Source organism: Atractosteus spatula, chromosome 5, assembly GCF_055471065.1.
Source record: "Atractosteus spatula isolate fAtrSpa1 chromosome 5, fAtrSpa1.hap1, whole genome shotgun sequence".
In the NCBI taxonomy this organism is placed as follows: domain Eukaryota; kingdom Metazoa; phylum Chordata; class Actinopteri; order Semionotiformes; family Lepisosteidae; genus Atractosteus; species Atractosteus spatula.
The window spans coordinates 34,514,276-34,537,551 of NC_142710.1; the positions used below are offsets into that span (position 1 = coordinate 34,514,276).

The following is a 23,276-nucleotide window of genomic DNA, read 5'->3' on the forward strand; positions in this document are numbered from 1 at the left end:
AACTTTTCCAGGGGGATAAGTCACGGCTGTAAGTTGGTGGGTGTGGAGCCTGTAATCAGTTCTTGACTAAAATAGTGCTGAGGATTCACCTTTCAGAAGATCTTGTTATAATACATTTTCTCAACAAGGTCAACATTTTTTAGGATATAGATTGGTATTCCACCAAATGCATCATAAATGTGTTCCGATATTCTTTTTCGACAATATGATCTGTTTGTAAGTGTAGTTTACATGACTAATAATGAAGGACACAAATTTATAAATGGATCCTAAAAACAAAATAAATGGATTACATATATTATATATGGATACATACGGAACTGACTAAATGAATTTGAGTTTTCTGTGCTGTTACCATAGACTTTATTGTGCTTTTCACCTTATGCCTTTAGCTGGTGCTTAATTGCCTGCATTTTGACAAAAGTGTTTTTAATAATGTACTTACTGATGATACTGACTAAGTCAATCCTGACTTAAAGCAAGGTAGAAAAAAACCTTACAGTAAGAAATACAGAACTGTAGAAAAGCAGTTTAATTTTCAGGTTCTACAATATTCATGTAGAATAGATGTGGTCTAGCGTCTGCACTTGTGTTGAACTTGAAGAGAGGGAGACAGCTTTCTGTGAGACTTTTGTATGCCTTATGCAACAGTCTGGATAAAGTCACTGCAATTGTCTCATACAGTAAATAACAAGCACTATTTTGAAGATGTTCGTACGCAAGTGTGGGTGGAGGACATACTGATTTCTGATCCTCTCTGACCCTGAAAGAGGTGAAAATGCATTTCCCCATTCTTAATTAAAGGCAAAAAGGTGCGTACATTGTGTAGACATGGGTAAACATGTCTGAGAGTGAAGGGAAGGTTAATGTAATCTTCAGCTTCTTAAAATAGGGCAGTAGTGCCAGTAATTAATGTAGTGGTATACAACGGTGGTCATATTTCCTGTAATCTTATCCTTCTTGAACAGTTAGATGTAATGTGGACTAGTTGGACTGTCTGCGTGATGGCTTTCTCCAAAGAGATCATGTGAAAGCTTTCTTATGCAGGAGTTAAGAGAAGAGGTTTGCTTACCCAATACTTGCACAGCTGTGTTCCCTGGGGAGCCAAAGTCCAAATGATTTCATGCATCTCTTTACATCAATATAGCCAGACCAGGGCAAACATGTAAATTTGCAAATTTAGTATAAGCCAGGTTCAGCATATTGATTTCAAGCCAAGGGTATGTGAAAATCAAAAACTGTGGCTCCAAGCAACCAGACTTGTTTACTCCAGTCTTCTACCAGCTGTGGGTGTTTTTTATGTATTCTCATAAAAGAAACTTTATGTAAAGTAAATCTACTTTGCCTTTCAGTACAAGTTCTCAAGTCAAAATGACACTTTGATCTGTACAGTAGCCACCCTTGAATGAGTGAGTCCTAGAATAATGACAATGACAGTTTTTTAGTGTTGGCAGAAAGAAGAAGCAATTGGAGCTATGTTTGCTATTGGTGAGAAACTATAATTTAACCATACAATTTAATCTTGCATTCAAATAAACCTTCTGGTATTACACTTGAAACAAATCTGCATATTGTATTGGAACAATATTTCAGATGTCTCTCCTTTCTTCAGGTAAAGGCTTGACAGCTAAAACATGCTTTTTTTTTTCTTTTGGCTTTTCAGCGTAGAGTTTACTTGTATTTAATCCTTTTCTCTTTGCATGCTGGCACAGCTCATCCCTTTATGTACATTTTCTGTTCAGCTTTCTTGGCTGTGCCTGAACTGAGACTGTGCTTAATGGTTATATTTTTCCGTTAACATAATAGTAGCTCACAATAAAAAAAATACTCTTTTGCCACACCTGTAATCAGTTCTCATTTGCCCCATGAATTCAGCAGCAGATACAAAAGGTACCAGAAGAAAATGTCAATGGGAAGCCATGAAATCTGAATCGTCCTGAGTGATGAATTTGGCTCGCAACAAAAGAAGAAGCAAGTGGTTTGTACCACCAAAACATTGATACACTTTATTTCAAATCAAATAACAATAGAAAATAACTAGAAACGATAAACGTGAAGTCTATTGATGCAGGCTTCTAAAAAGCAGTTGTTTCATCTTGCCTCAGTCACTGTTTGTGGCTCTTGGCAGTACCATCCTGGAATGAAAGGGGTTTCCCAGTCCAAGTCTTTCTCCAGGGTCTGCAGGGGAAGAGCCACAGACCTGTGTCCCTGGGCTGCCTCATGTGATGGGCTTCTGGGTCTAAGCAGGGATATTTCAATATTTTTTAAAGATTTCTTTCAGTGCGGAGGATCAGCAATAGTAGTAGTACTTCATCTGGTGTCAAAGTCGTTTGTGGGGAGACGCTGGAGAGGCAATAAGTGGGGTGTGCCCTCTTCCTGCAGTCTGCAGTAAATCCTCCAGTGGGAACAGCCCTTTCCAGTTTTCATGATGTCTACCAGGCAGATTCCCTCCCATCACACCTCCTGTGGGTTCTGTGCCACCTCCACCCCCTGGCGCACGTCTGCCAGCCGACAGATTGGCTTGTTGCACATGGGACAGACACTGCGGATTTCCAGCCACTTCACTAGGCACCTAGTCACAGGGCAGGAGACAAAAGATGGTCAGAGTCCTCCAGAGGAACAAGCATCTCTAGTGAGACACCCGCAATCTTTCAGATGAAGGAGATGATGCACTGACAGTAGAAAATGGTAGAAGATTCTAAGAATTTGAACATGTATATATCCGAAAATGTTCTGCTCTCATTGTTTTCCTGCTGTTGTGAAAAATAACCCATTTGTAATATGGCACTAAATAAGTTCTGTGAGGCCTCAAAACCTAAATTTACATCAATGAACTAACTCTTAACTAAAAAAATGTTTACCTCAAATTTCAACTTATTTTGTACTTTTCCTTTTGCTGACATAGTTAGAAATGATGTGTTTTTTTTAATCTTGTGAATGGCCAAAAATTTCAACACTTGCAAATAACATTCTTCAAGTTGAAGTGCATGCAGAGGATTGAATTGGCCAGGTTTGTTTGTACATCATTGGGGGAAAAAAACAGATACTAACAGCCAACTGTTTTCCAAAATTAGAGTCTGATGCCTTTTCATTTTTTTTTTGGTGCAAGGCCTTTTCCATCTTTTCCTTGAGGAAATGATGTGTACCATGCCTAATGACACAGAAAGAGAGGCTGAGAATGCGGGAGGACTCACTTCTTGTGAAATGCGTGCGAACAAGGACAGACCCCAAGCTCGTCCCTGGCTCTGAACTCTTCCAGGCACACAGCGCACATCTGCTGCAAGAACGGACAGGTCCTTCGTGAGCTGCGGTGGTGTGTTTACATTGGAGAAGGTGGCTGCTTACCAGTTAACCCCGTCCCTTCTAGCTAGGGCTTTTCAGCCAGGTGGTACTTTCACTCATGAAGCATCATCGTACCGTTTAACAGTAGCCAATATGAAAACCATCTGAATCTTATGATCAGGATGTCCCTTGAACTACTATAGAAGTGACGTTTCCAAAATCCCAAAAGTACCAGGTTGGACAGGTAGGTTGGACATTTAAAGGGGCCAGGCCTTAAATAAAGAAGGGTATTACCTCAGACAATATCTAAAAACCAAACTGAGTTTGAAGCTCAATTTTTGTTTCCATTTATACTGTATTTGGAGCACTTTCTCTTTGCGTAAACATCTAAAAGGAATAAAAAGTCAATCAACATGTACTGTACTAAGAAAAAGGAGACAATGGCTCTTTTTGTCACAATTCTACCTCTCTTTACTAATGGGCCTTTTTGGTGTTCTTTGGAACAATGCTTGTAGAGATCACTGTGGTTATACAACTCATTTTATGAATTATAAAATGAGTCCAGCTTTGGCCATTTCACTGGCCAGACTGGTACTGTTGCACTTTAGCATGTATGAAATGTATAGTTACGACTTACTAATGATGTATAATGGATTTTCGCTTGACCTTTACATACTTTTCTTTCCAGGTGCACTATCATTTATAACAATCAATTGTAGCTCATGAAACATGGCATCATTTAGACACAGCAATTAGAAATAAAGAACTGGCATTTATCTCACTGTGTGAAATTAATATTAGATCTAATGTGCCCCAGGGTAACTTACTCCAAGAAGGCTGAGTTTCTTTCCTGCCCCCTTCAGAACCACCTGTAAACAAGAAAATACATCAAAAATGTCAAATGACCAGGTGTACAAACCAACAAGTGTTAAATTGCCCTTTTGTACATTTTTTAGTTCAAGGTTTTTGCACATTGAAGCTTAACATATTTAAGTCCCCATCACAGCTAAGAGAAATTTCCACATTTAATATCTTAGGCGTTAAATATTTTATTTCTTAATGTTTTAAGCAACCAAAGGGAGGACTTCATCTGAATTGTGTTTTTATGAAAGCTAAACTGAGATGCCGGTGAAAGTGTTTTCCCAAGATGATAATCTTATTTCTCTTCTTTGACACCTTACTCAGCGCAGGAGTTAAAATGAATGTTACTTGGCTGATGTACATCTTGGTATGAAGCACTAGTGAGATGATGCAGTATAGCTAAGGGCCAAATGTTTGTAATTACAGTGATATTCAGAAGTGTTTAGACAAAAAAAAAGTTAAGCATTTTGATTTTAACATAAGCCACCACTTTTTTAAATGTGAAACACATCACCAGGGCCTACAAATGTGAGATCTTAAACTGGATGAGCTGGGCTCATACAACTGCATGTGAGACAAGTTGAAATGGAAATGAGTCAGGTATTGTTCTTTACTGCACGGTTAGTCAATATGGCTTATCCAATCCACATAAATATAGAATTTAAAACAACCAGCTCCTTAGTTATTTAATTATGTCAATGTTAATTGGAAGGATTATTATAGCAGTTGAAGATTTGGTTGCATCAAAGTAGTGCAGAGTTTGCAGGTTCACTGATGCTGTTTAATATGATGGCTTTCATTAGCAGGCTTACTATACAATGTTTTCTCAGTTATTAAATATGTGACTGCATGTAATATTATGATTCTAGATTGGGCAGTATTCACATAATAACCGTTTCAGAAATTCTAAACAAGATTACTAAGCCTGAGAAAGATTTATCTATTTATTGTTGTTTTTTAATTTCAGTGTTACATACAAGGCTCTCTCATGGATATTTCCATGATGTGCAAATGTAGCTGTAAATCTCTGACAATCACCTCTGAGATTTGTTTTTTCCAGAAGGCATTCTTTTATCAGAATAGTCAGCATGGAGAACATGAAATGAAGCCAGAATAACAGAGTGTCTCTCCTAACACCCACTTAAGTCTGATGAATAAGAAAATAACTGGAACACGAAGATATGAAATTCTTTTTATGCACAATTCTCAGCTGCTGAACACAATTGTTTAATCATTCAAATTGAGCATATTTATCACACATCACTTTTAAAAACAGAAAAGACTAAACATTCAGCTTCCACTGTATATTTTAAAAGTGGTCACTGAGAAGATTCGCTTTCTGGTTACGGGTGGGGTGTGGGGTATGAAGATGATCACACATTACCTCATTGTATCCATACTGTTCCCTCCTGCCATGTCTTCTTAACCTGGAAAAGAAAAGCACGTCTCTTTAAAGTCACGTTTCTATGTTAAAGCAGGGCCAGGCTTTTAATACAGATCAGAGCTTTTCATGGCAATGTTGTAGATAAAGCCTGATTGCACAATCTCATGTGAAACCTGCTATATCTTATTATGGCATAAGGCAGGGTCTCCTTGTTCAAGTCCTGGAGACCCACAAACATGATGGGCTTTGTTACAGTGGTGCTGCCATGAGTTACACAATGTAACCTCTAAATTGAACTGGTAATAGGATTAATTTGAGCCATTTACTTGTTTTCAGTTCTTAAACATGTCAGAGGTTGCCTTTTAATTACTTCATACCTCACTTATAATCTCCAGCTTTAACGCAAGAAAATATAAGCTTTCAAACATTCCTACAAAGCATCTTGTTAATGCAATTAAGGAAAGAGCTTGCCTGGAAAAAGCCTGCATGTGTGTGGGTGTCCAGGCCCAGGAATGGGATCTCCTGGCTTAAGGCACCTTCACAGTGGCAGACCAAAGACATTATAGGCCTCAGTCACAAAGAGGCCAGTACAAGTATAAATATCACTTAATTACTGGTAAGACAATGTGGGTTTTTTTTCAGAAAGGTACACCAGAAGATAATGGGTGCCTGAATGTAACAATGCCACACATTTAAAAAATATTAGTATATTTTGTATTTAAAATAAACATTCCATGTATTACTGTTCTTTTTTTTGGCTCTGGACCTTTCTATTTCCTCTCTCCTTTTATAATGGCGCTGAAGGAATCTGTGTCTGGTCGGAGTTTACAATTAGGCCCACAAGAACTGTTTTACTGTTTTGTGCATTCCCAGCTGGACTATGTTTCTTCAAGGTCTTTTCTTTTGAGGGGAGGTGTAACTCATGTATCCTACACTTGATTCAGCAACATGAAAGGGAACAGAGTCTTAGTTAATTAGGGGTCTTGGTTAATTGCCTGAGGCTGATCTAACTGCCTAACTTTCTGACCTTGTTAACACCTTATGTGGTAACAAACTGCTTCTGTCTGTATGTAAGCTTTTGTAAGGAAATTTTGCTCATCTTCAAGAATAAAAGCCTATTGCTGTCCTTAGAAACGTGAGTGAGAGACAAGGTTAACCTGTTAACTTTGTCTGTCCTCCTTTCTTAATTGCAATAAAGAAATCTACAGCTTGATTCACCAGAGTCCTGTGATTTACTGAGAAAAGGGTCTAACAGTGCCTTTCACCTGTATGCAGGGACTGCCAGTGGCGATTAGATACTGTTTCCATATTCTCCAGAGCACACATGTGCACTCTCTACCAGGCATCTCTGTGACAGGCCTCTTTGTACACAGATGCATGGCTCAGATCACAGACCTGATCTCCACTACCTCTACAGTCCTCCAGGTCCTCAATGAGGCAAAATCACCTGTCACACTAAACATCGTCCTGGCAGTAATATCAGCTTTCTACAACAGAATCACAGTGACACAGTAGGCTCACATCACCTGTCCTCTAATGTCTTCTTTAGTCACCAAACCAACAGCTGTGTCAGTTTATCTCATCTATGGTCCTCCAGACTGCTTTTCCACTAGCCATCAGCAGGAGAGCTCTTCCTCTGTCATAGGTTTTACTGTCACCTCTTTACTTTCCATCAGTATGTGCTCCTGCTCAACCCTGGATATCTACATCTGACACACAGCACCACTTCAGTTCTATGGTTCCCTCTTCATTATCCTCGGAGGTAAAAAGCCAGGATCAGTAATCTCTTAATAGGGCGTGGCACCCTGGATCACATATACCATTCAGCTGGCTAACAAGGCACTGTGTCTCTCTCCTCCAGGAACCCTCCTGACACATTTCATTAGAGTCCTGTTCATCTTCTTTGTTCTATACGGCTCCATATGGAAACTACATAGTCACCTATGTTCATTTTCACCAAATTCTATTATCTTGGTTGTGCTAAACACAACTTGCTCCTCTTTCAGGAGTCCTAAGAGTGACCAGCACCTACTGTATGTGTCTCTTCCAGCTCATCATTAATGCAGCCATTTGCCTATTCATTGCTGCTTGACTGCTTCATCCCCATTGAGTATTGAAGGGGAACAGTGAGTTTTCAGCCTTTTCAGGTCCCTCTCTGACTGTCTTCCTGCTCTTCTGCAAAACTGCTGCAAGCAGCCTCTGCCATCTAAGTATCAGGAGAAAAGATAAATCCCTTGTGATGATGTGGTTGGGTCCCCACTGGGCTAATTTGCTGCAAGGGAGCATTTTAGCAAATGGTTTTCACAGTTGTTGTTGTTTAATTGCAAATGAGGTTGTGTGGGTGCTGTGGAAATGTTTATAGAAGTAAGAGCGATTGAATATAACAGCTCCTCTTAAAACCATTTCTGATTATAGCCTTTTAGAGCACTATTGGTTGTGTAGAACAGTCCACACAAAGCAGTATGAAATAATGATTCCTTTCTTTACTTGGCTCTCAGTTGATTGGCAGGGCACTGAAGGGTGTACATAGGTAAAATGTGCGTTTCCCTTCAATAATAATAATAATAATAATAATAATGAGGATGATGATGATGATAATGCAATAAAGTAAAATGCAATGCTGTTCAGAAATAATTACAAAACGTGTGGTTTATAATTTATTTTAAAAGTTCACCATTCTGAGTCAAAAATCAGATTCACCCAGAAAGCATTATAGCTTTTTCCTCCATCCTGTTAAGAGGGACGCAGCGCTCTTTCTGTAGCTGGGACATTCTGGATAAGGGGGACAAGACAACTAAACAAGGTAAGAAGTGGAACAGGGAGCATAATATGTTTGTTGAAGATGCTTAATTTATGTTTGTAGGAGGCTTCTGTAATTTTTAGAAACCTCGATTCAAGAGTGTTCTCTGAGACCGTGTCCTGACTCCTGGCTCTTATTATGAAGTGACTCAAGTACGACAGCTTATCCGCAATTCTTCGGGCTCGCAGGCTGTTTTATTGCACTAGATGCTTCTGCTTATTATTGTTGTCAGTGCAAAGAACTGAACGAGGTCTCAGCAAATTCTGCTTTTAATGCATTTTTTTAGTGATATTGAAAACGCATTTAAGGGGTTCAGTCGTTTGCCAGAAGCTACCGTGGGTCCATTAACATCAACAGAATACTGTGGAATAAACTGAATTTAGAACCAAATAAAAAATAAAAGACGATATTTGTTGTAACGGAACGTTGCATGCATTTCAGAATGCAACCTTTCACAAAGCTTATATTTAGTATACATTTATTACATACCATCGAATATATTCTTGTTCAATCGCTTATTCGATAGTATCAAAAAATGCAAATAGACTTAAAGAGACAATATCTCGTTATGAAAATTTTGCGAAAGTCATCTGCAGGTAATAAACCATTGTAGCTTACGGTTCTTCATTAATTTGAGTATTAAGCGAAATAGGTAAAGTTCTTCAAATGGACTTTGTTTATGTCCAGTATACTGGACAGTATACTGGAAATCTGGTGATTATACAAAAGATTGGCTGGTAGGAATAGCATGGAATTGAAATGTTGTTAAAAATGTAACATTTTGCTCTTTACAGTCCAAACTTTTGAAATAGAAACTTATTATATGAATTGTATTTCAATATAAAGTATGAAGGGAATTAAAGGGAATATAAAGAGAATTGCAATTCGACTTTTATCAGGAAATAAGACCAGTCTTTTTAATCATTTGAGAATGGACAGAATCAAGGCACCTCATACAGTTTTAAAGAATTAATATACCGTGTAGGTTCATGTGAAATATAGGGCTTCACTATACCTACTGTGCTGCAGGATACTGTGAGGATCTGTACTGTACTGTATAATAATGACATGTCTGCACAAGTAATTCTTTTATAGCAGTATTTGGCACAGCCACGGGATGGTCATGCTCATGGAGGGAGTCAGAGCGGGCAGGGCTGAGATCAAATGAGCCTGACACGAACAGCAGCTTTCAGAGACACTTCGCTACGCCTCTTTTCACACACACGGGCAAACAGGCAATTCTTGAATCGAAACACTGTTTCAAGGCCTTTGTTTGGTCTGATATTACTTAGCCAATTATTTGAATAAATGAGCACCATTTCAATACACTAGGACTGGAAGGGTTCTCAGGATTTATTGTGGACTTAAAACCAAATCATTAAAAAAAAACAGATACAGTAGGTTACACCTAGCCTGAACTAATGCCTCAGAAAAACTGAACAATGAAAAGGTTGCTGGTGACCTGGGTTTTATAGCACATTGGATAACGTTTCTGTAGCGCAGAATATCACAGTTGCTGCTTGACATGTCACCCATTTGAAGTTCTCTGCCTTTTCGTTATGCATTACCTGAAAAGGTAGCAGCAGAATATCATGCTCAGCATGAAAATGAAGAGGCCGATGCCCAGAATGATGACGTACACATTGAGTGGAAGGTCATAGATTTCCGCCGAAGACATCTTACAGTGCTCGTCAGAATTCTGGAATCCCAGGCCGCACACACATCCTGTAGGGACACAAGCATGGCACATGATTACATACGCATTTCAGCCAGCTCCTTGTCTCTGATGAAGCTTACAAAGATAAGCTGAATAAAAGGTTTATTTTTAAAATGTACCAAATGTTCTCAAACACTTGCATACCAAGTCTTTGCGAACAAATATTCATGTTTTCCACTTTTTTCTTGTCAGATTTGAAAGGAAAACCCTCGTTTATATGTATATGGATATCTACAAAGATACAGACCCCAATGAATACACAAAACACTGTAACAAGGCTAATGAAGAGCATCATCTAGAAATTTAATCTCAAAAGAGATTGTCTCTATGTGAAACTACAGTCTTTCTGTGTTTCAGTTTCAGTGCAATACATGTATCCCAGTCATGTGTGGATTGCCTCTGGAAATCCACAGCAAGTCACCTTTTTATGGTACTAGTCAACAAAAGAGATCAGACTTTTTTTTACAATAAAACTGTTTTTGTATTACCAATTTTCATCCTAGTGATTACGGGATTACTGTGATTACTGTAATTTTGGAGTCTCCCCCATGCAATGAAAAACCTGCAAAAATTCCGAGACATTTTTAGGATTAGATGTACATTATTATTATTTTGTGGTTTGTCTAGTCAGGTACAGTAGGTTTGATATAGTCACAGGTTGTTTTTAATGAGTCTCATTGTCATGGTTTTTGTGGTTTTTGAATGGCAATATGCTAATGTAGGACCTTAGAAAACGTAAATCCTCACTAAGCGGGTGGTGCCTTTTGACTCCCAAGTTTAATGAAACACAGAAATCAAATTATTCAGTTGCTTGCTTCTTTCAGGCTCCTTCTGCATTTATGACACATTCTTTGTTCTCATTAACTCCTTTTCCTACCTACTGTCGTTCAAACAAAGCACACCAGCTTGCCTGCACTAGGAGAATGGCAGCTGATATTTCTATGGTACTCTTCCTATTGACTAATGAGCTCTGTGGGCAATTCTATAAGCCACAGATGTATCCACAATTACATACTGTCTATAGTCAGATTTAGTGAGAAATCCACATACCCATACAGTTTTTCTGTAGTTTATTAAACCCTGTTGTAACATGTTTCTTTGTACTTGCAAGAAATAAAGGCCCTCTTTAAAAGAAATCTTGATTGAAAAAGGTTTACTCTCCTACCTTAATGCCATTGCAGCCTTGATACTCATTAAAGAGATTTGCATTACATTCCATTGAAAATAAAGCACCATCTAAAATACAGTGTCCCTTGTGACTGTGCTGGAACAGGAAACATTTCCCCATAATTATCCACCACTACCACTTCAAGCACCTATCTAATCTTCTAAAGATTTTTCCTTCTATGTTCTAATGAGGCTTAGTCTGAGATCTGATAAGGTCAGACATCAAGATAGCATCGGGCTGTAGCATTAACCTTTTGTGTTGAATAGGAACAGGATCAGTATAGTGAGGTGTTTTAGGCAGAATTGAAATATAGTGCCTAAATAAAGAGGTGCTTATTGATTCTCTTATGATCAAACTTAGAATTTAGAGTTCTTAAATTCTTAAAAAACTTAAAAACTTAGAATTAATTAATATTTGTGTTTTACATGCATCATTGTGCTATCTTGTTATTCTACAGTACATGGACTTGTCAGGCACTGTAACACAATGTAAAATTGTTCTTACAGAATATGAAGGTCTTCATGCCAAATTACCAAACATAAGTAATTACAAATGAAATACAACTTCAAGTCACTATGCAAAAGCAAATTCGAAAAGAAAAGCTCAAAATCACATTCAGAAAGAAAGGTTTTCAGTTTAGTTCAAAAAGAATTGAGAATTTCTTCATTTCTGACGTGGACTGGGAGGGATTTCCCAAAAACATTGGACAGCTAAAGGCTCAGAGCTGAGGCTCTGAGCCAGTAAATCTACTGAACATTTTTAAGTCTCAGTTATTGAGCTGTTACATATGGACTGAGAAATTCCTGAAGGCAGGAGAGCCCTGACCCATGGAGGACTTCATTTGCTGTTATGTCAATTAAAAAAGTCCTAGTCATAGTCAGCCAGTGTAAAGACTTCAACACTGGAGTGATGAGATTAGACAGGCAACTGCATATCACTAACATAGCAGAGGCATTCTGAACAAGCTGAAGCCTTCTGAGTCTGTCAGGCCAGGCAGCAAATAAAGAGTTAAATATCCAGCATCTCTGCATCCTTCCTGTTCAGGCACGTTATGAGCACAGTCATTTTTCTGAGATGATATAAATCTCTTCCAGGCACAGAACTAAGATGTAAATCAAATGAAAATTCTTGGTCAAGAATGACGCTCAAATTCTTATCACATGGCGACAGTAGATTAGAGCTTGTGGTAATTTCAGAGTTTAGGGCCAATAAAAAATAAGGCATTAATTTCAACCAACTTTCTTTGATTTCAATAAAAATACTGTGAGGACAGATGCAAGTCATGTTGGATTGATCTAGAAAGGATACGTAGATATAAGTTAATTAGCCTAAAAGTGAAAGCCGTCCTGGTGATATTACTGAGAGTTAGGATGCACAAACTCAATAGCTAATATCCCAACATAAAAAAAAACTTTGGAAAGACAGATCCTATATCTACTAGGTAATGTAGACTGTTGATCTAAAAAAAGCTTTTTAACAATTTTGCTCACTTGACAACAACCAGTAGTGGAATGGAATGTTTCAGGGCTTTTTAATTTTTAGGTTGATGACATTTTTTCTCACCAGCGATGTGTCTGTCTCTCTTTCATATTGTATCTTTTAGGACCATTCCACCACATCACAAATTTCTAAGATGCAACTCTTGAGGTGCCAGAAGCAAGGTTTTTTGAGAGTGACTTTGTCCCCAGGTGCCACGGCATTATATAACATTGCTTTGTGGCCAGAGGTTAGTTTGTTTGCCAGTCTGACGTCTGATTCATTTTTAATGCATTACTAATTCAGGTTAGCTTTCAAAGCATTTATGTCATAGACTTTCAGTGCCTTTTCCTTTCATTAAATATGTCAAAGTGAATACATTTCTAGGATGGGAAATGTTTTGATTTTTTCTCTTGGGAGCCCAATAAAACATCACTTAAGACTGCATGTTAATGTTCCCTCCCTATTTTGTTTGCCAGTGTAGTGTTAAAATGGCCTGTTACACACCAGAGAAATTTAGTCTTACTGTAAAGTTGGGTCACTACTGAGTCAGTTTCACCAGCTGCTGGGAATCTATGCATCTATGCTGGCATCTACGAACCTAACATCAATAGCTGGTACAGAAAAAAAAAACAAATAAAGAGATATTTTTAATTTTTAAATTTAATACTAAAAATACAAATAAGGGACCATTCCGCAAATAATTGTTTTAAATACCGTGCCTGTTGATATCTGATGTTTAACCAGAACATTTTATTTTTTATTTTATTTTTTATAGGAGTTCCTTTCAGATGTCGTCAACAATCATTGATTTTTCACTCTGTAATCAACTCCTGAAAATCAGCGGCATGTTCATTTTCATCAGGATTTGCCAAAGGATTATTTATGAATATTTTCAAAAATACATATATATATAATATAAATATTTTCAAGTTATTATATGTTTAGTCTATTATAAAAGTAGCAAACTTAAATGAATTTCAAACAAAAATTCCACCACAGAGACCAAGGAGTTTCCAAAATAACTCAGGGATAAAACTGTATAAAAACCAGTAAGAATGGTCTAAAACATTTCAAAGACCTACAACATCTCTTTGAGCATGATGAAGCAGATCATCAAGAACACACTGCCTAAATCAGGTTGTCCCACCAAACTGAAAGAGTTACAGAGTTACAGAGTTCAATGGCTCAGTTGTCTCCATGGGACAACAATATCCCAGTCAAAGGGATAACGTTTCAAAGGGGGCTTGCATAGAACAGGATAAAAATACATCTCGAATTCCACATTGAACAACACAGTGCCTGATACTGAAAACATGTGGCAAAATGGTTTTATAGTAGTTCAGGTGGGTAGCTGCGTCAGCATGTGTAGTCTGCAAAGGAACAAATAATAGGTTTATTCCATGCTGAAAAGAGAAGAGAGAAAAAACAACGTTTTGGCTGTGAAGCCTTCCTCATACCTGAAGAAGACATCACAGCCGAAACGTTGTGTTGTCTTTCTTCTCTTTTCGGCATGGAATAAACCTATTACTTATTCCTTAAAAGGTTTTATAGTCTCACAGGACAAACTTGGAGCTTTTTGGACTAAATGCAAAGTGTTCCGGCTGATGCAAACCCAATATAGTGCATCTCTCAGTCAACATCATCTCTGCTGTTAAGCACGCTGGTGGCAGCATTATGTTCTAGTTCTCATCAGCAGGGACTGGGAAGATTGTCAAGACCTGTGATAACATAGATGGGGTAAAGTACTGGCAAATCCCAGAGTAAGATTTGCTTCAGTCTTAAAACTAAGAGAAAGGTTCATCTTTCAGCAGGACAAAGCACAAGGCCAAAGCAACACTGGAGAGCCTTAAGAATTAGAAGGGTCCTGACTCTCATTCTATTGAGAATCTGTGGATAGAGTTGAAAACTCTTGAGAATTTGAGAGAGCTTGAGCAAATCTGTCAAGAAGAATGGTCACAAATTGAACCGATTTGGAATACACTAAGTTGGCAAACCTATAAAGACTTGTGGCTGCAATCACTGCCAAAGGTGTTCCCACCAAATATTGAGTTCTCGCCCCTGGATACTTCTGCATTCTACTGTACATATTTCTGTTTGTTTTTCTTAAGTTTTGCTGACATTTACTGCAACTTATCTTACATTTAGAAGTCTTCAGTTTTAGCATCTGGGTTTGGAATAAAATATCAAGTTTAAAAATGATTGTATCATAATTTGACAAAATAGAAGATCATAGGAAGGGTATGAAGATTTTTGCAAGTCATTGTATATAATAATCAGGATCTTAGATTCAAATTAAGGGATGTTATGTGGAAATTGTACAATACATTTAATTTGGAATATTGCAAACAAATTCTCAACACCTCAACACAGTAAACGTATTGCTGCTCTGGAAGCAGTCTAGAGAAGAGCAAGTCCTGGACGTCAAAGAAAGTCTTAATAATCTTAGTCTCAGACAGCGAGGGACCTGATGGGACCTGGCAAAAAGAGAACCTAAGACAAGTCCATTTAACACTGCAAACAGGATGCATTTCTTTGCAGAAAGTGTGAAAGGAGTCTGGAATGAGTTATCCTGCCATGTTGTTGAAGACAGTTTCCTGGCTTCTTTCAAGGAAATGGCTGCATGAGAAACTTGAATCAACTCGGTACTGAAAATCAAATGAGCTATCTGAATGGTCTTCTCTCATTTGCAGACTCCTCTTCTGTGTTTTGCTTTTGCATTTTAAGTTATACTGTGCACTCATTTCTGCATGTGTGCGTTATGAGGACTGTGAGAATAATTTAGTTATTTCTAATTCAATTTTCCAGCAAACAGGGCAATGGCCACTGACTATCACTGCCATTACAGTGCTGATTAAATAAGTATGGACACAAAACATTTAAAGTAATGAGATTCCTTTGGACAAGGAAAGGCAAGGTTGAAAACAACATATCCTTTCTATCCATCACAGTTTTATCTTATTTGGCTGTAAGACAAAGGCTTAGAGTCTACAAAGAGGGTTAGATCACTGTCTTTTTAATTGACTGGTGGACTATTTGAATAGCCACCATTCTTGTATTTGTTTCCCAAGGCAACCTAAACACTGTTATTTTAGAAAGCTTTTTATTGATTGTATTTTAGTAATGACCAAACTGATAGAGTAACACTGACTGACATTGAAAAGCAATTCAATTGAATTGCAGTCAGTTGCAGTTGAACTGCAGTCTCAAATTAGTGTTTTCCTTCGGTTAAAGTGCTTTGACAAAAAAAATTCAAAGTCAGCAATTTTTGAATATCCATCTGTATCTGAAATCCATATCCATAAATATCTCTGTAGAGTTTTCAATTCTAATGTTTTTCTCCTTTTCCTTGAATGATATTGAGTCTTACTGTGAGGTCCATGTATGTTTACTGTACATGTACTGTAGTCTGTCACAGTCAACTGCTAGCTAGCGATTAGTCTATGTTTTAATAATTTAAACTTTCCAAACACTGTTTATAAACATACCTTGTGTGTTTTTGGTAGTGCCGTGGTTTTATTGTGTTCTTCAGGCTACCAGTCTGTATAGCTATGCTCACCCTGGAGAATATTTTATGTTTTAAATGTGAGATATTCATAGATCTGCCTCAGGTGAAAGTGCTCTTTCAGAGGATATAATACTTTTGTCCATGATACTTTCTGATTAGGTCTATAAAATTAAGTCCTCTCCAGGACTGTGACACTTCACTTCCACATTGTGCAGGATCACATTCTGAACGTCCTACAGTGGTATTTGTCAAGTCACTAACGCATAAATACCTAATTATTTTTTTCCACCATATATGTTCTTTCAGGCTATACATTACATAGCATTTGTCCCTCGTTCCTGCCCACAGATGTGCTATGACTACATCTTTTGAGATAGAAAAATCCACTTCCATCTTACCTAACAGGCACCTACGCCTGCCCGACATCACAGGTAACCCAGGTGAGCCAAGAGATGGAACATGACTGCCGCTGAGGTTGTGGGGTCTGAGGAGCAAAGTCAGGCCATCTCTGGGCCAGGCAGGCTGGGCGGCATTCAGAGAGTCCCTGCTGTCAGTGACCGCTGTGATCAGATGACCTGCCAGTCAGGATCAATGAGAACTGGGAAGAATAGGCTGCCAAAGTCTGGCCCTCGTTCTTTCATTGTTAGGGAAACAATGATCTGTTCTGAACAGAGACATCATGTGCCCTCCACCCTGTCTGTGTGCATGGCTGCATTTACAGTTTCCCCGCTGTAGGGTCTCCAATTCTCGGAGCTTCATAAAATGCCAAGAGAACTCCAAAAGGTCATTTTATTTGCCCACATCTTTTCCAGCTGCAGATAGATATAGACGGTTGCTTATTATCCTGCTTGATTTCGACTAGCAGTGACATGCAACTGCCATCCAAGTTGTCCATCTGTATAAAGCAACGGTCATCTACAGTACATGTGTGTGGTATTGTAATAGGTGTAGTAGTAGACAGTACTTATAGTATTTCCAGTACTTATGTGTAGTATTGCAATAGACCTATGCAACAGTAGACATATAATGGAAAGATTCGATACCAGACATCCCAAGTCTCCTGGAAGTTCCGGGAGTCTCTCGGAAATCAGTGCCTCCTCCCTGACTCCCACAAGTGATCCAGAATCTCCCGGAAATCACCAGCCTGCTACCAAATTTTTGTGTTGGCGACACCCCTGGTCCAAAAACTCATCAGTGTATTATTTAATTATATAATACGACCTTGAGCCATCTGAGAATCTGCTCAAATCTGCTAAACAAGCCGCATCTCTGTACAAGGAGAGTTTGCAAAGAAAGTGGGATTGTTCATCTGGACTGGTGAGCTATAGTATCTATAGTGTATTGCATATATATTATAGTATGTATCAGCAAATTACTTAATTATAGCTGTCATTTTCATCAAGGGGAAATTAATTTTTCAAAGTTGGGATGTCTGTAATACTGATTTATAGTTCACTGATTTGGAACCAAAAACCTTCTGTTGGCAATATGAGTTGACAATTGTCTCTCTAATAGATTTAACTTACCAATATAGTTTGCTGATACTTATACTGTACATAGTCACTTATCCTTTCACAGCTGGATACAGGACTATTGCTTTTCTCCTTCATTCAAGATCTGCAGTAGTATTTTGTATGTTGACATTTACCATAGTTAACTTCTACCCAAACACAAGACTGTGTTGTACCAGCCGGAGATATTTTCTGAGATGTGTTCACATTTTTTGGGTGGTGTGTATGTCTTTCTGTGCAAGCTGTCTGCCTACTGCCATGCTTCCTTTCATTCTCCTTTTTAATTTTTCTTAGACTGCAGCCTGTTTGGGAATTTTAAAGCACAGAAGAGCTGTTGCATTGCTCAGTCTCAATGGTACACTTCAGCCAATGAGAGCAGTTTTGACACGAGTCTTTGCTGATGGTGAAGGATGTTTTTCGAACTGTGAAATAAGTAATACATTTCCATTTATTTTCACTCCAGTAGTACAGCCATATTACTATTTCAAGAAAGTACTGTATTTTCCCAGATTCTTAGAGCTAATGTGTAATATGATTCACATTAATGAGGTTGTACAGAGTAGAAAATGTATTTCTCAGAAAGACAACAAGGTTTTTAGGAGTTAATACATATTATGTAAGTTTTTATTTACAAAGCAGTTTTCTTTGCTCAATTAGTAATATAAAGAACGTAATCATGGGATAGAGAATGTAGGTCAAGAAGGAAGACACTACTTTTAGACAATTAGACCAGACCTGTGAAAAATCTCATATAATGTTTTCCTAGCTGCTTCAGTGTTCACTAGTCTAACCTAAATAACCTCACAAAACGCAGACTCTTATAACTACAGGTTGTCTTCATTCCATGTGAAAAAATGCAGTAGTCCAAAAGAGATTCCTATCAACTGCAATGCTATGGTTAAGGCTTCTGATTCTAATCTAAAATGAATGCCAGACTGTAAAGAGCATAAGTCTGCAAAAAGATGAGCTTATTCATAACTAAGAGATAGAAAGACAGGTGGCAGCTTGTAATAATTTGCCTAATTAATTCACTTAAGAAATTGTTCATCTGGTTCTTTTAGAGAACATTTGTTGTAGTACCTGAAATGAGATACAGATTGGTTTAAAAAAAAGGTTTGGGACACTCCCCAAACTACAGGGTGCTGCATGAATTAAATATGACATTTCTAAAAGACTGGGGCATTCTGAAATATAATGGTGGAGTCGTCTACCCATTTTGCTTTTTATTTTAAAGTCAAGGCTATTTCAAATAGAAACAACTAAGAAACAGATGATTGGCTGACTTTTAAGTGTTAATGTTCCCATAAGGTTTCCCATAAATAGTTTACATTTAAAATAACAGTAATTGTGTCCATTATACTGTGAAATGAAAACTTGCAGGAAATAAACCTCCTACAGATGAGATCCCTATCTACTACCCTCCTCTCCTCCCCCATCTTAGCATTCAAACCAAACCCTGCAGATGGTCTGATAAGACCCTTCAGAACACACAATCATATGGGCTACAAATCTTCCGAAAAGAGTACAATATATAGATCCAGTAACTCAGTTGTCTCCCTTAACATGGATACCAAAAAGTAATTTTATACCTTATAAAAGCTTCAGCAGCTTATAAAACCAAGGAACGTCCTCTGATTTGACAGTTATTGACACAGTATGTAACTAGTCTTGAAGAAGCCCCTAGAAAGTCAGTATAATGTTATAATGAGTATGAAGCTGCTTATTTTTTAAAAAATTGCAGGGAATAGAACTAAAATATCTGCTTTTTTATGCACAAATTACATTTGGTACCTCAGCTTGGACTCTCGTAGCCAGTGAGGAAAAGTACCTTGTTGGCTTTTTACAAAAAAGGATTTTAAAACTTGTCCTAGCTTGCCAAGTACAGAAAAAAGGAGAGGATGCCTTTTGCTTTGGTTCTGTATCACCTATGTTTGTTTTACCCTTCTCAGCTTTCAATAAGAATATTATTCAGGAAGTGAGAAGCAAAGGGAGGTCTTTTGAAAGGTCAGTTTAATGAATAAAGCTCAGAGCTCTGGAAATTAATATAACGCATTCAGAAAGCTGTGCCTTTTAGAAGCATAATATTGTAAAACCCAGAGCAAATATTTGATTGTGAGCAATTACCACATGGCTGCACTCCCATCCTCAGTTCCCAGAAGAGTCAGTTCCATTGCCCATACACAAAACAAATAGAGTTGACAGCAGGGCCACTTAAGCCATAACTCCATCTGTTACAGGGGAGGGGTGCATCTGAAATCACTGCTGTTCACTCCTGTCACATTCTGGGCAGGAACCATGTTTCAGAACATGGGGTGAAAGAGAAAGCTTAAGAGTGCCCAGTTGGTTGGCAGCAATAAATTAAGGAAAATAGACAGTTTTTTTTTTCTTGCTTAATTCTTAAAATGCCAAGATCCAATATCACCTTCCTATAACACCCCGTGCTACATTGAAGGCAATGTCTGACTTCATGCCCTTTTCACCTCCCTGAAACTTATCCACAGATAAGAAAAAAATAGAAATAAGTTCAACTGGAGTGGGTTTCCACTTAACTTTACTGTGGCTGTTTATCTCCACTGTGGGGAAGAACCAGATTAGCCTGAGCTGATTCCTGGCCTTTTACCCCCTGAAACATTGAAACCCCTTTGAACAACCTTTAGTGCTGACAGTAAGAAGATAAGACCACCTAGACTGTATGGTCTGCATGGGCTAGCTTTTTTATTTTTACTCACCGTTACACCACTGGAATGGGTGCATGAAATCTGATTCGCAGGAGCTATGGCAAATTCAGCAAGGCGCTGCAGAGTGAGCTGTCTCCAGGATCACGCTGTGGTGCTGTGGCCGAGCCAGCAGGCCAACCCTGGTCGATCTCCAGGGGAATAGCCAGACTGAAAGACTTGAAGTGAATGCTGGCAGCTCTACAAATACAGCTGTAGTTCTTTGCTGGATGTGTGAATAAATACCACTGTTTATCACACAAAAGTATCAATGTATTTTCCAATTCCGGTTAGATCGGTGCCGACACAGGTTTTTGCTTATAAAAGGCCTTCAAAAAATGCAAGACCACCTCTTCTGTTACTGGTTATCCTAACTTTCAAGGACTGAAGAAGCAGCGTTCTTCCTGTAACATCTTCACAGGGTTTCTTTTCCACAGAGTGCTTGAATTTTGGACGTGCCTGGACTGTCTCCTTATATACTTTTCTGGTTTATTTGCACAGAAAAAAAACTGCACTCCTGGAGTATTTTTATGTGGGTGTTGCAGAGCAGGATTTCAGTTCAAATATCATTTCAGCGACGTATCCTTTTATCCAGATATCAAATAGATTGCAAGTACATTCGCACCATTTGTTTTTAAAGCTAAAAGTCTTCCCGTCCTTAGCTGTGGCGGGGTAGAAACTATTCCAACCACCAGAAATGAAACCACATTAAACACAGTCAGAGCTCCACAGTTTCTTCCTTGAGCTCACCACTGAATGTAGTCACTGCTTTGTCTCACGCAGAAACATTTTCACAAGCTTCACCCCTCCTCCTCCACTGCCTCCTACTCCCAAATCCTTTTTATTTTCCCCTTTGGATACCTGTTTTCACATGGATCGTCCTTGTTGTCAGAGCCAACTTGCTGCTTCCAAAACAGAAACAAAAGACTGAACTGGCTGCCACGCAGCGGTCTGTATGTCCCTGTGAAAACAGGCATCAAGCTGTGACAGCAATTGTGCTATGTTTTGCTGGTGACTGCCGTCTGCTTCTGCTTATTCTGAAAAGACTGATAAGGTGCACCAACCTCCAGCAGTGAACGCCCAGCTAGATTCCCAGTCCTCAGCCCAGGTTCCTCATAACTGAGCCGATGTGACTGCTCCTGTTCAGTTTGTAAACAGATCCTTGCTCATGTGATTTGCGTCTGCATCACAGCCCTGTGCTCCCCCCTTCCTCTCTCTCTCTCTCTCCCTCTCCCTCCCCTTCCAGCTGTAAACTATTAAGGAGTGACAGCAGGCAGGCAATCCAGGCAGGCCAGGCCTTGCCGAATGGAATATGCGAATGACTGTGTGTTGAGAGGGATGGGAGGTCTATCACATGTGTGTTGCAGCACTGACAAACAAAACAAAGAAAGAGAGAGAGAGGCAGAGAGAGAGAGGAAGGTTAAGCATTGCTTATCAGGGCCAACAAATAGCACCCTTTTGAAACACTGGGCGTAAGCCAATGAGTGGTTTTGTAGGCTGATGGCTGTTGATTTTTTCGACCTGATTATTATCATTTTTTTTTAAAAAGGACATATATGCGTTCTTATTACAGTGGTGAATAAAGACAAGGCCAGGCAAACACTGCTGCGACAAAGAAATCCATCACCCCCACATCCCTTGTTCTGCCAGCTTTAGAAACAGCAGCTGCTCGACTTACAGTGAATGTGTTTCACAGGCCCGTTAGAAGCTATGTAATATCACAGAAGAATCCTTTGGGGGCTGCCACAAGCAATCTATATCACTGGTTTCAATGCATTTAATACAATATGGTGGCACACTGCCCTAGTGAAAATTAGGTATAGCAAAGATATAGCTATCAAGTGTTTTGGGAATATACGGTCTATTGCAATCAAATGAAATATGTGTCTGTATTTCAAACAAATGTGCCCCTGTCTGGATACAGTAGCCTACCTTTTCTCTCATGAGGTACTGTACATTCCCTTAGTGTTAGTTGTGTTTGCTTGTAACAGAATAGGTTAATCCATTTCACATAGTTTGATTTTGTTTACTAAGCTAGAAGGCAGCAGCTTGGTTTTAGCTTTCCTTTCTTACTGGGACCTTCTGTTTCTACATATTTCAATGTGAAAGTGTTTTTGCAAAGTGATGTGAAAGTACAAGCAAGACTTTTATTATTTATAATAGCCCTAATGTTCAGATAAAGTTGGGAAATCAGCAAGAATTATTGTAAAAGTGTATTTGGGGATTCTTTATTATGTAGACGAGGAATGGAGACACCAGTGCTAGAGGGCAAAGTCTGTTAAGGATCTACAGTACATGCTGTATATTTCAATTAGCAATTAGACCTTAAACACCAGATGATTTGAGTTCTTAGTCAAATAAGACGTAAACTGATTACACTGATCAGAGGTGGAACAAAAACCACAGGACCTACAGGCCCTTTAGGACTGGAGTTCTTCACCCCTTCTGTAAGCTTTTTTAAAAAAATAACTTAGCAGATAACTAAGGTCAGTCAGTCAAAACCTGTCAGGCTGTGAGCACAGGCCAAAGCTACATGGCCCTTTTAGGATTATATCACCCTTGTTCATTGTTGATATCTTGAGACATGGATCTATCATTGCCAGGTTCCAAAAGTTAAACTGACTGTATGTATTGATTGTACAAACATTTCATGTATGAACAAAGGATTAAGATGCTTCATGGGATTGAACTTTCCACAGGGTTAGAGCTTGTCCTTTATTTTACTTTATTCTGGAACCCTGAATGGCACGTGCACAATAATAATGGGCTTATTACTTTGTGGTACTGGTATTTTGCTTACACAAAAGCAGCAACAGACCTGCGGAGAGTGTGACCAAGAGCCACAATCATGGTTT

General features: G+C 38.6%; 1 protein-coding gene across 2 annotated transcripts; it reads right to left on the reverse strand.

The window, feature by feature from the left end:
- Positions 1-1,979: 1,979 nt before the first annotated feature.
- LOC148835007 (RING finger protein 122) lies at positions 1,980-21,650 on the reverse strand. 2 transcript variants are annotated; one of them, XM_088915669.1, is made up of 6 exons: positions 20,437-21,650; positions 9,896-10,052; positions 5,528-5,570; positions 4,110-4,151; positions 3,195-3,277; positions 1,980-2,572 (listed from the first exon to the last, which is right to left on the reverse strand). In XM_088915669.1, exons 1-6 carry the CDS (start codon positions 20,459-20,461, stop codon positions 2,455-2,457), a joined length of 468 nt encoding a protein of 155 aa, XP_088771795.1. In that variant the 5' UTR covers positions 20,462-21,650; the 3' UTR covers positions 1,980-2,454. The 2 variants fall into 2 exon arrangements, with proteins under 2 accessions (XP_088771795.1, XP_088771796.1); XM_088915670.1 differs by having other exon boundaries at positions 21,486-21,562.
- Positions 21,651-23,276: the final 1,626 nt, after the last annotated feature.